This window comes from Furipterus horrens, unplaced genomic scaffold (assembly GCF_987537825.1).
Source record: "Furipterus horrens unplaced genomic scaffold, mFurHor1.1.pri manual_scaffold_8, whole genome shotgun sequence".
NCBI classification, from domain to species: Eukaryota; Metazoa; Chordata; class Mammalia; order Chiroptera; family Furipteridae; genus Furipterus; species Furipterus horrens.
Genome location: NW_028327178.1, coordinates 50,833,364 through 50,846,987, shown reverse-complemented (window position 1 = coordinate 50,846,987; position 13,624 = coordinate 50,833,364). Strand labels below are relative to the sequence as shown.

The window sequence follows — 13,624 nt, the reverse complement described above, 5'->3', positions numbered from 1 at the left end:
CTTTTAATTGTACAGCCTGATCTTTTGTTAGCTCAAGTCCTAGAATCCATCTTCAGCAAGTGGGTAAAATATCTCTTCCTAACATTACCAGGAGGTCAAGGACCCTAATCATTAAACATCATTCTTAACCCAAGTTAAATTTTATCACATTTACTTAGGGTTATTAGAAGATGCCTAAAATGTGTGTTTGATATCTGAACTAGAACCCATTATGCAAAATTTACTCTCCAACTTACTTAATCTTCACACCTTTAGAATCAATGACTCCTATTTTACTACAGTAAGTCTAGTTAAATCAGATCATTTTTAAAGCTGCCATTATTTCAGGGAAGTGAATGTAATAAATGAAAAATACAATCTCAGATCACAGTTTATGATATGACTTAGTCTATACAGATTTAAGTTCTTTGCAGTGAATACTCCTATTATCATGTGCTCCAAAAATTTTCTAAAACAATGGCCCCTTCCAGTTACAGCAAGAAATTTCAAGGATTCAGTAGCTTTTCTCCTAATTTGCAGTATCAGCTCAAAAACCAAACAAAACCACCACCAAATAGGTATTAAGATTCTTTGCCAATAGGAAGGATGAAAAGTTGAATTTGTTAATTTATTTTTGCCATTAAACAGCAGTAAGTACATTTCCTCCCCAAATACACCTTTTTAAAAAACCGCAGTTAAGAACTAAGAAGAAATGAGGGACGGAGTGGTGGTAAAACACATAGGCCAGGATTGTAAATTGATAAGACAATTTTAATCAATGTATTCACATAAATTTCGCAACCATCTTGGATTACTATAATTAAAATTTACTTTTCAGGTGTTTTTAATAAAAAGCTATTCAGGACACCATAATTAAAAGCAATGTTTTTATGTTAAATATGATAGAATTATGAAGAAAAAAATAGGCAAACAAATTGAAAAAGGCTCAAATGATTTAGACAACTACCTCGTCCTCCTTACACCTATAATCTATTTGAAATGTCACCACCAGTTGGATATACAGTAACAATTATTAGTGTGCTATAAATATAAAAATAATTAAAGGGTACACTGACATAAATAAGGTTTTATAGAAAGATCATGTTAACTTAAGACTTGGCTATGGGGACTTCTGGCCAATATAGAGGCCTAGACAGACATACGTCTCCCTCCACAACTAAGAGGAATACAGCTACCTCAAAACTAGAGACAACCAGAAGTTCTAGAAAATAGAGCTGCATGGAAGTCCAACAAACAAAGATAAAAAGAAGAAATACTCATCCAGACAGGTAGGAGGGGAAGAGCCGGGGAGGAGAGGACTCAGTGTTGTGGCGGCAGCAGTGGCAGGATGGTGAAGGGCCCAGTCACACATTCTAAAAAGTAGAGAGGGATACCTGGGGAGTGTTCCCAGCACCAGACCAGACTGCACAACTCATGGTCCCAGTGCCGGGGAAAATAAAGCCTCATTGCTTCTATGCAAACCAGTGGGGGTTGAGATGGAGGAAGAAACTGCCGGTCTCTCAGTACAGTCTGCTTGTTTAAAGGACCCCCACAGTCCTAGAACATCTGCAAACCCACCCACTCTGGGAACGATGGCCAGGGCAACAGCTAGAGACGTGCCAGTCCCATGCAGTCCCATACAGGGAAAAGTGCCTGGAAAAGGGGTGAGTGCTGAGCAAGGGGCATTGTTCCCTCTCAGATTCCTCCCCCACACACAGCACCACAATGTGGTAAAATGGGTCATCCTTACTGACGAATACCTAAGGCTCTGCCCCTTACAACATAACAGGTACAATAGCTCTAAGACACAAAGGCAGACAAACAGGAGCCTGTCAAGATGAGGAGAAACAGATATGGCCCAAAAGAGGGAATGGATCAAGGTTCCAGTGGGAGAACTACTCAACGAGGAGATAGCCAACCTAACAGATGCAGAGTTCAAAACACTGGTGATAAAGATGCTCACAGACTTGACAGATGCTTGAGTACGGTAAACACATAAGGGAAGAAGTGAAAGCTATGCTAAATGAAATGAAGGAAAATCTACACAAAACCAATGGTGAAGGGAAGGAAACCGGGGTTCAAATCAATGATTTGGAACATAAGGAAGAAAAATCAGTCAACCAGTACAGAATGAGGAAACAAGAACTGAAAAAAATGAGGAGAGGCTTTGAAACCTCTGGGACAACTTACACGTGTCAAAATTTGAATCATAGGGGTGCCAGAAGGAGAAGAGGAAGAACAAAAAATTGAAAGCTTGTGTGAAAAATAATGAAGGCAGCCTTCCAAAATTTGGTGAAGGAAACAGACATACAAGTCCAGGAAGCACAGAGTCCCAAACAAGCTAGACCCAAGGAGGACCACACCAAGACACATGATAATTAAAATGCCAAAGGTTCAAGATAAAGAGAGAATCTTAAAAGCGAGAGAAAAGCAGTTACCTACAAAGGGGTGCCTGTAAGACTTATCAGCTGATTTCTCAAAAGAAACTTTGCAGGCAAGAAGGGACTGGCAAGAGTATTCAAGGGGATGAAAAGCAAGGACCTACAAACAAGATTACTCTATCTAGCAAAACTTGTTTAGAATGGAAGGGCAGATGAAGTGCTTCCCAGACAAGGTAAAACTAAAGCAGTTCATCATCACCAAGCCATGGTATGAAATCTCAAAGGGACTTACTTAAGGAAAAGATCAAAATATGGACATTAAAATGACAACAAACTCACAACTATCAACAACTGGATCTAAAAAATAAAAAGATCCAACTAAGTAAACCAGAATAGGAACAGAATCATGGGTACAGGGATCAATTGGAGGGTTATCAGCTGGGAGGGAGAAGGGGGAGAAATGGGGAAATGGTGCAGGGATTAAGAAGCATAATTGGTTGGTACAAAGAAGATGGGGAAGTTAAGAATCATCTAGGAAGGGGGAAGCCAAAGAACTCAAGCACGACTCATGGACATGAACTAAGGGGGGGTGGGATTGCTGTAGGGAAGGGGGTACTGGACAGAGAGGAGCAAAGGGAAAAAAAATTGGGACAACTATAACAACATAATAAAATATACTTAAAAAAATAAAAAGACTTGGCTATGGCTAAGGATGGGAAAGCAAAATGTATTTGAAATTTGAATTTTTATTCACAGTGACCTAGCATTATTGATCGAAACGACCTGGCATTTGAAAACAGGAGCATTGGAGTTACTATTAACTAGATTATGGAATAATCTCTTCATAGTTAGCCATAGATAGGAGAATTATAATGGAGCTCTGACGTATTGACGTGGAACTTACAGAGCTGCAAATTGCTAGGTTACTACCAAGGTGTACACAGGTTGAAATGAACAAATAATACTACAAATTTATGTATAGGAGATTCATATTTTATTTCTCCAGTGACATATTTACAATTAAACATGAATTAAAGGCCTGCTTGTACACCAAAGCCAGGTCCTTTGGGTGGTTCGGTCAATGAGGTGAGACCCCCAGCTGGCTCACAGGAGAAGCGTCCACTCCTGAAAAGGAAACAAGTAACATTAAATTGACTATTAATGATTATCATTTATAAAGTTTTACTTAAAAAATTATTACCTCACAGCAGCCCAGGCAAGTAACTATTTCCCCCCCAAGAACTAGCATAGATTATTTAATCCAAACATTTTAACTGCTGCAAGACAAAAACAGACATATCAAATATCAAAACTCACTATAAATATAAAAATAACTCTAATACTAGTTCCTATTTATGGAGCAGTGTGTATACCTAATTAGTTCATTTAATCTTGACAATGCCATGAAACAAATGATACTGGCCTTATTTTACAGATGCAGCCTAAGGATCAGAGTTTAACTACAGGAAAATAACCCAACCCAGAGGACATTTTAAAAAATCATGTTTTAATAGAACAGCTACTATATTTATTCTTCTTATATTTGAATTTTATTCAGATAGAGATTTGTCACAATGAACAGAAGGAAATACACACTATATTTGGAAGTAAACAGTAACAAGAAGATTTGGGAGGTGTCCCTTAGAAGCAGTAAAGACAAAATCTGTTGGTACTTATGTTTTTAAAGATCGTATTAACTTTTCCAAAAACAGGATCCAGATCAGGGTTGCTAACATAGCCACAAAGAAAACAAGAACAGATCCTTCTGTAGGAATTTATGAAGAAAAGCAACACAGATGTAGAACAACCAGTCTGTTTTTTGTCTCACCCCCATGCATTAATCTCTGTTGCTAGAGCCTAGCTCGGCACCTGTTCCTACTTCATCCCTCCTATTCCCTAGCTTTGTTAATTTACTTTGTTCCTCCTACAAATTTTAACTGAAGAATCTGTTCGATTTACATCTTTTTACTCCCTGTTGGCTTTGCCCTTCACGTTCTATCATCAATCCTGTAAGTCTTTTTAGAATCCTTGAAAATGATTTTTTTTGAGACAGGAAGGTGATCCACATGATCATTTATTAGATATTTCTAGCTATTACATTATATAATGCAAGCAATTTAAGTATTATAATGAAGAATGCCTAAGTCAGAAATTAGTTAATATATTTGCATTATAGGTCACTATGGAAACCAGATAAAAAAGCAGACACTGTGTACTATATGTGAGAGCCTGAAATTGTTGTAGCGTAAGTGGTAAAATGGTATTTAACTTCAATTAAAAAAAAAAAATTTGGCTTTGAATTTTTTATAAGTAGTAACAGGAATACCTGCTCCTCTTTGCCAATGAAATTTATTTATTGTGGAGAACTTTTTTATAGGTTCCCTCTTGTGGTTTAAGCTCAGCTATACTCTTTATCCAATACAAAGGACCAATTTAAAATTATAAAAACCAAAGTTTCTGGAACAATAGGTGGAAAAATTAACTATGTATACTGCCTGAGCTCTTCACAGGATTATAGAATTTTATATAAGAAAGTTATTTTAAGAATACCCTGGTCTAGTTTCCTAAAGTTCCATGAAATTACAGTCCCATGACATACTTGAGGGGAAAAAAAGGAGTTCCAGGGGTCTGTTATGTCTGACTGCAAACTTTGTCCTTACACCACCATTCACAAAATGTACATCAAATATTATAAAGGCTATAAAATCTTCCAGTAAAGCCTACAAACTAATTTACTAGTCGTGTAATTTTTCCCTTCATTTATCTGTAAACATGCCTCAGAACACAAATAGAGGCAGTGATCTACCCTTATCCGTTCATCTGACAGCTACAATTTAAATTAGGATTTTCACATAATAAAGACAAAAAATGATTTCCCTGATAATTTATGATTAAAATGCCATCTAAATCAACCTGTTCTCATCACAATTCAAAAAGTAAATCTGGGTTTGTCACCATTCCAACACTATTTGTACATTTATCATTTTAACCCATTTGCAGTCTAGAAAACTTGGTTGTCTGTCTATACAGTATTTTGTTTGTTCTTTAATAAGAGAAAGTTTATTTAGAAAGTCACAGAGGTAGAAGAAGTGAACTGTAGAAGAAATGGGCTCAGGAAGCAAGTAACAGGCAAAACAAACAAACACAAAAACCTCTTAGAGCTTAGGAGAAAGGTAAAAGAAAATATGCCTGGGGTAAGGAGGTGGGTAAATGCCTGGGTGTGCTCCATAGAGAGAGCCACTCCATAATAGTTTTTATGGCTTAAAAAAGTACTTATATTTTAAAATATTGTTGAACTATATCCACCACTATCCCTAATTTTAGTATAAAAAAAACAAGTGACTTTATTGTCTACAGTTATCCATTGGCCACCACCTACATATTTTTATATATACTTTATAGTTTATATATTTTTTACATTTCAAATATTCTATACCCCACAGAATTCTGCAAAATTTAAGATATTTTATAAAACTAAACATAAAGAATTCAAATTGGATTCAAAATTACTTTTAGCTGATCCATACTGAAAAAATTCTATGTGTTAATAATTTGAAAACAAGTTTAGAAGCTATTTTCAGTACTATAATTGATAATAAGAACAATCTCAGCACAGATATTTGTTTATTAATGTCAAAATAAAGAATATTGTCTTACCATCAGTTTACTATTTTCTTTCTAGTCCTCATTTACCAGAAATTAAAGAGCAGTTTTGAATCACAAAGAGGCATCAATCTTTTACTAATTTTTGCCAGAGAAGACCTCACAGTGGAACTCCGAAATCAGTTACTACTGAACCATTACTGAAAAACTCACAATGAGCACCTCTTTCAAACAGGTAAGCAGAGAGCCTTAGTATAAAAATACTTGTAACTGTAATTTGGGTATTATTATCATCACAATGACTCTCATCCTATGTATCCAAGACATTAACTTTGGGGAAAGAGAGGGAAAGTTCTTGTTTTCATATGCTGGGAAGATAACAGAATTACCATGTCCAAATACAATCTCCCATAGCCAACATCATACTCAATGAGTAAAAACTACAAGCATTACCTTTGAGGTCAGGACCAGGACAGGGATGTTGGCTGTTACCACTCTTATTTAACATAGCACTGGAAGTTCTAGCCCACAACAATCAGACAGGAAGATATAAAAGGCATCCAAATTGTGAAGGAGGAAGTAAAACTGACTTATTTGCAGATAACATACTGTACAAAGAAAACCTGAAAGACTCCACCAAAAAGCTACTGGAGTTAATAAATGAACTTGGCAAAGTAGCAGAATACAAAATTAATATTCAGAAAATGGTGGCATTTTTATACATCAATAATAAACTATCAAAACGAGAAACTAAAAAAAATCTCATTTACTGTTACAATAAAAAAATAAGGTACCTAGGAATAAATTTAACCAAGGATGTAAAAGACCTATATTTGGAAAACTATAGGACACTGAAGAAAGAAACTGAGGAAGATACAAGTGGAAGCATATGCCATGTTCATGGATTGGAAGAATTAACATCATTAAAATGTCTGTATACCCAAAGCAATCTATAGATTCAATGCAATTCCAATTAAAATACCAATGGCATATTTCACAGATCTAGAACAAATATTCCAGAAATTTATATGGAACCAAAAAAGACCCCAAATGGTCTCAGCAATCTTTTTTTGTTTTTTAAATTTAATCTTTATTGTATTCTTTCCCATTACCATTTAGTACCCTTATACTCCCTCCCTCCTGCAATCAACCACACTGTTGTCCATAAGTCCTTTTCCCTTTTTGCTCAACTCCCCCACCTGCTAACGGCCCTAACCCCCAATAGATGTCATCTGCTCTCCATCTATGAGTCTGTCTCTGTTTTGCTTGTTAGTTTAGTTTGTTCATTAGATTCCACATATGAGTGAAATCATATGCTATTTGTCTTTCTTTGACTGCCTTATTTCATTTAGCATAATATTCTCCAGGTCCATCCATACTGTTGCAAAAGGTAAAATTTTCTTCTTTTTTATAGCTGAGTAAAATTCCAATGTGTAAATGTCCCACAGTTGTTTTATCCACTTATCTATTGATGGACACTTGGGCTGCTTCCATATCTTGGCAATCTCAAATAACGCTGCAATGAACATAGGGGTGTTTATATTCTTTTGCATTACTGTTCTGGGTTCCTTTGGTATATTCCCAGAAGTGGAATCACTGGGTCAAAAGGCAGATCCATTTTTAATTTTTTGAGGTATCTCCAAACTGCTTTCCACAGTGGCTGCACCAATTTGTATTCCCAACAACAGTACAAAAGGTTCCCCTTTCTCCACATCCCATCACTTGTTTGATTTATTGATGATAGCTGTTCTCACAGGTGTGAGATATCTTATTGTGGTTTGAATTTGCATTTCTCTGATGGTCAGTGTCTTTGAACATCTTTTCGTATGTTTACTGGCCATCTGTATGTCCTCTTTGGAGAAGTGTCTATTCAGGTCCTTTGCTCATTTTTTAATTGGGTTGTTTATTTTTTGGTGTTGAGTTTTTTAAGTACTTTATAAATTTTCGCTGTTAACCCCTTATCAGATCTATCCGCAAATATGTTCATCCATTCTGCAGGTTGTCCTTTTATTTTATTGATGATTTTTTTTGCAGTGCAAAAACTTTTTAGTTTGACATAGTCCCATTTGTTTGTTTCTTCTTTTGTTTCCCTTTTCTGGAGGGATCTAGCCAATAAAAAATTTCTAGGAGCAATGTCCAAGATTTTGCTGCCTATGTTTTCTTCTAGGATTTTTATGGTTTCGGGTATAACATTTGAGTCTTTGATCCATTTTCAATTTATTCTTGTGTGTGGTGTAAGAAGGTGGTCTAGTGTCCACTTTCTGCATATATCAATACAATTTTCCCAACACCATTTATTGAATAAACTATCTTTAGCCTATTATATGTGCTTGCTTCCTCTGTCAAATATTAATTGACTATTAAGGTGTGTGTTTACTTCTGGGCTCTATTCTGTTTCACTGATCTATGTGTCTGTTTTTATGCCTATACCAGGCTGTTTTGATTACTATGGCCTTGTAGTATAGTTTAATATTAGGTAGTGTGATTTCTCCAACTTTATTCTTCTTTCTCATGATCACTGTTGCTCTGCGGGGCCTTTTGTGGTTGCATATAAATTTTTTGAAATATTTGTTCCAGTTCTGTGAAATATGTCATTGGAATCTTGATAGGAATTGCACTGAATCTATAGATTGCTTTGGGTAGTATGAACATTTTAATGATATCAATTCTTCCTATCCATGAAAACAGTATGTGCTTCCACTTATTTGTATTTTCTTCTATTTCTTTTATCAGTGTCTTATAATTTTCCAAGTACAGGTCTTTTACATCCTTGGTTAGGTTTATTCCTAGGTATTTACTCTTTTGGAAGCGATTGTGAATGGGATTGTTTCCTTAATTTCCTTTTCTGTTAAGTTCATTATTAACATCAGCGATCTTGTGAAAAAAAGAACAAAGTAGGAGGGATCGCAATGCCTGTATCCAACTATACTACAAGGCCACTGTAATCAAAACAGCCTGGTAATGGCATTAAGAACAGGCATATAGATCAATGGTACAGAACCCAGAAATCAACCCATGTCTCTTATGGTCAAAAATATTTGACAAAGGAGGCAAGAACATACAATGGAGTAAAGACAGTCTCTTCAATAAATGGTATAGGGAAAATTAGACAGGTACATGCAAAACAATGAAACCAGACCACCAACTTACACCACACACCTGAAAAAACACAAAATGGATCAAAGACTTGAATGTAAATCGTAAAACCATAAAAATCCTAGTATAAAACATAAGCCGTAAAATCTCAGAATCTCTCATTGCAGTATTTCTGCTGATATATCTCCTAGGGCAAGGGAAATAAAGAAAAAAAAATAAACAAGTGGGATTGCATCAAACTAAAAAGCAAAAGAAACCACAAACAAAATGAAAAGGGAACCCACTGAATGGGAGAACATATATGCCAATGATACATCTGATAAGGAGTTGATTTATAAACTATATAACTCAACACCAGGAAGCCAAACAATCCATTTAAAAAATAGGCAAAGGACTTGAGTAGATACTTCTCCAAAGAGGACAGAGGGCCATAAGGCATATGAAAAAATCAGTAATGCAAATTAAAAGCACAATGAGAAATGACCTCACACCTGCCAGAATGGCTACCATTAATAAATCAACAAACAACCATTGATAGTGAGGATGTGGAGAAAAGGGAACCCTAGTGCACTGTTGGTGGGAATGCAGACTGATGCAGCCACTGTGGAAAAATGTATGAAGTTTACTCAAAAAATTAAAAATGAAACTGTCTTTTAACACAGTCATCCCACTTCTGGGAATATATCCTAAGAATCCCAAATCACCAATTCAAAAGAATACATGCACCCCTTTTATTTTTATAGCAGCATTATTTACAATAGCCAAAATCTGGCAATAGCCCAAGGGCCCATTAGTAGATGAGTGGATAAAAAAGCTGTGGTAAATTTACACAAGGGAATACTACATGGCAGGAAAAAAAGAAAAAAGGAAATGCCACGTTTCGTGACAGCATGGATGGACCTGGAGATTATTATGCTAAGTGAAATAAGCCAGTCCCAGAAAGACAAATACCATGTAATCTCACTTATGCATGGAATCTAATGAACAAAATAAAGTGACAAACAAAACAGAAACAGAGGCACGTATACATATAACAAACTGACAGCTGTCAGAGGGGCGCAGGTAGGTGGGGACTAGATTAAAGAAGGTGAATGCACACATATATACACAGACACACATATGTATATATGTATATACACATGCATGTATGTGTATATGTGTGTGTACATGTATGCATATGCACATATGTATACATATATGAACAGTGTGGTGTTTGCAGAGGGAAGGGGAGTGGTGCTAGGTAGAGATGGGCAAATGGGGGTGGGGGAGTGGGAACATCTATAACAGTGTTGATAATGAAAAAGTAAAAAAATACAATCTTTACCTATACCATTGGTGGACCTTCTGCAATTATTGAAAAATAAGATTTATATCTGCTTGTTAAATAAGAGTTGGTAAGTTGATGACAAAAAGGTTAAAAAAACAGTAATTCTAAAGTTTCTGGCTCAGACCTAGAAAACTGTCAAAAAAATCTCAGAGAAGAACTATTTACAATTACTGATCAGCAACATTTCTATCATAATTAGATGTTGAAAATGCTTAACTGTGGTACTTAGTTCCTATTTATTAGTGTTAAAATACAATGATGTTATAATATCACCTGTATTAAATATAACAAACTAATTTCACCCCTGGTAATCTTATGCAGACTTGTAGCTTTAAATACCATCTATAACAAGTTATGAATCCCTAATTCATATTACCAACCCTAATCTATTCCCTAAATGTCAGGCTTATATCTACCTTTAGCATTCTACCATGGATGTCTAGTGGGCATCTCAAACTTACTATGTCCAAAACAAAGTTTCTTTCCCAAACTTGCTCTACCCCAAATATTCTCCATTTAAGTTAAAGGAACCACTGAGGTGCTCAGACCAAAAAACTAGAAATCATTTATAATTCCTCTGCTCCACAACATCCATGAAATTTTAAAATATCCTCTACTCAGGAACTGGGACAATAATTTTAACAAGATCACTCTATCATTCCTACCTAGAAAGTTTCCAACAGCTTTTTATTTATTTAGGGTTCAATGGAAATTACTTATTTAGACACTTATATACCTCACTGACCCTTTCCAACACTTTCCTTCTTATCACGTCACTGCAACCATACTGTTGTTTCTTCCAGGGCCTTAATACATCCTCTCCCCACTCCCTGGGAATTGTCCCTTCAGTTCTTTACATGGTGTTTGGGCTTACCATTCAGGTCATGCATGGCTCAAATGTAAACAGTTCAGAAAGCCCCTCCGGACTAAATTTACCTCCAATCATTCTCATTCTCAATCCCCTAACTCCGCTGTGTCTTAGCATTATTTACTCAGATATTATATTAGTTGTCTCTCACTAGAATATAAAATGACCATTTTACATTGTTTATAATTGCATGCAGAACCTAAAATAGTGCTAGCACAGAGCACGCACTCAGAAGTGTTTGTGAAATAAATGAATGGTGAGGGAATGCAATCAAGTAGATGAAGCAACTATCTGTGTGGCAGGATATTAATGTTGTATTAATATTGTAATTGATAGACGGGAAGGAGGATCTAAGCGGCAAAAATATGACTACAGAATCATAAACACTAAGAAAAGGTGGTATCTAAAGAAACCAAGTGGATTTTTTGAGGAAATCTGCACTTAATATATTAAAACAAAGTACCCAGTCCTGGCCAGATAGCTGAGTTGGTTAGAGCTTCATTCCAGTACGCCAAGGTTGGAGGTTTGATCCCTGGTCAGGGCACATACAAGAATCAACCAATAATGCATAAATAAGTGGAACAACAAATCAATGTGTTTTTCTCTCCCTTCCTTTCTCTAAAAAAGTCATTCAATCAAAAAAAGTATCTAAAAGCTGAAAATAGTTATGGATTTGAGTATAAATACAAGTGTAGTATAAATTCATTAAAAAACATCTGAGTCCTCAAAGAACTTATATGCACAACCTATGGAAATGAACTAAAAGGGGTGGGATTGCTGGAGGGAAGGAGGGTACTGGGCAGAGGGGAGCAAAGGGGAAAAAAAATTGCAACTATTGTAACAACATAATAAAATATACTTAAAAAATGTAAAAAAAACACATCTGAGTCCTAAAAACAAGTTGAAGTTTGTGGAAAACATGGACTTTCCTATGGGTCTCAGGAGGAGAATGAGATAGCTGCATTTGAAGCAAGAGTAAGTAAGGAACAGGACAGTGACTAAGAAAGATATCATAATGTTAAATGACAAAAGGCTTCTCTTCGATAGCCTCCAAAAAGGAGACTGATTCTTCCCATAGAAATGTTTTACCCCCCCCCCCCAAATATAAGTGTAGCCCAAGAAAGTGAAGAACTAGGAAGAAAATTCCAAACCAATTTAAGCAAATTCAATTTGAGTATTAAAAGAAGGATATGTTCTTAGAATAGAAGGTGATAGTCAATAGGGGCCAGCTTGCCTATACTAAACTTAAGTTATCCTGAAATGACCTCTTTTTCTTATTAGGTAGGGTTATTAGTCTGCCAGAATAAGTGAGTACTTCTAGAGTACAGATTATAGAACCCCTCATACCGTCTGATTTACCAATCCAACTTCAGGGTTATTGTTATTTATAACAAAAAGTAGAAAGGAAAATACATTTTAAAACAGAGGAATAAAGAACACATCAGTCCTGGCTGGTCTGGCTCTGTGGATTGAGCTCTGGCCTATGGATTGAAAGGCTGCCGGTTTGATTCAAAGTGAGGGCACATGCCTGGGCTGCAGGCCAGGTACACAGTTTGGGCCATTCAAGGGGCAACGCACTGATGTTTCTCTTGCAACTGAAGTTTCTCTCGCTCTCTTTCCCTCCTTTCCCCTCTCTAAAAATAAATAAATAAAATCTTTTTAAAAATAACATCAGTTCTTTTAATACATTAGAATACTATATAGCCATTAAAACCTACAAATATGTTTAGAGAAAGAAATTTTATATGATATAATCAGAAAGAAATACCTACAAAAGGATTACAACTGTATTACATCATGCTAACATTTGCTGGTATTAAGAGAGTGATGTGAACACTTAGATACAGAATAGAGGTTTGTTTAGCAGCAAAGGTTCAGGTGTATAATTGAAAGAAAAGTAATTAGTTAACACAACTGCAGGATGGGAGCAAACTGGATAAACAGTGCTTAGGTTAAAAAAGACCTATGCATAACTAACTGACTATATGTGCAATTAATGGTATAATAGTATCTGAGGCGAGAGTTGATGTAATTAGGCTTCATTATTACAAGCATAATGTCTAGAGGAAAGGAGACAGTCCTACAATACCCTGCATACTGCTTGGCACATATATATATCAAATAGTGTGATTAGTTTAAGTATCACGTTAAGAAAGTCACTAGCCAACTAGAAAACCTAAGAAGAAAGAGACCAAACTCGATAATATAAAGAAAAACAATGAAACAACTATGGATATTAAATCTAAGAAAAAGATATGGGGCAGACACGATAGCTATTTTAAGTGACTAAAGAGCCGTCCATCATGTGGAAGATGTATAAAAATTACCGTCTGCTGGTTCAAAGGGTAGAATAGGATCTTTAGTTAGAAA

At 35.8% G+C, this 13,624-nt stretch overlaps 1 protein-coding gene across 1 annotated transcript in view; it reads right to left on the bottom strand.

Moving 5' to 3' along the window:
• Positions 1-3,331: 3,331 nt before the first annotated feature.
• Positions 3,332-13,624, bottom strand: part of NDUFV2 (NADH:ubiquinone oxidoreductase core subunit V2) — a 49,651-nt gene continuing 39,358 nt past the window's right edge. The window contains exon 8 of the mRNA XM_090285804.1: positions 3,332-3,485. Within this exon, the coding sequence (XP_090141930.1) occupies positions 3,392-3,485 (94 nt within the window). The 3' untranslated portion in view covers positions 3,332-3,391. The remainder of the gene's footprint in view (positions 3,486-13,624) is intronic.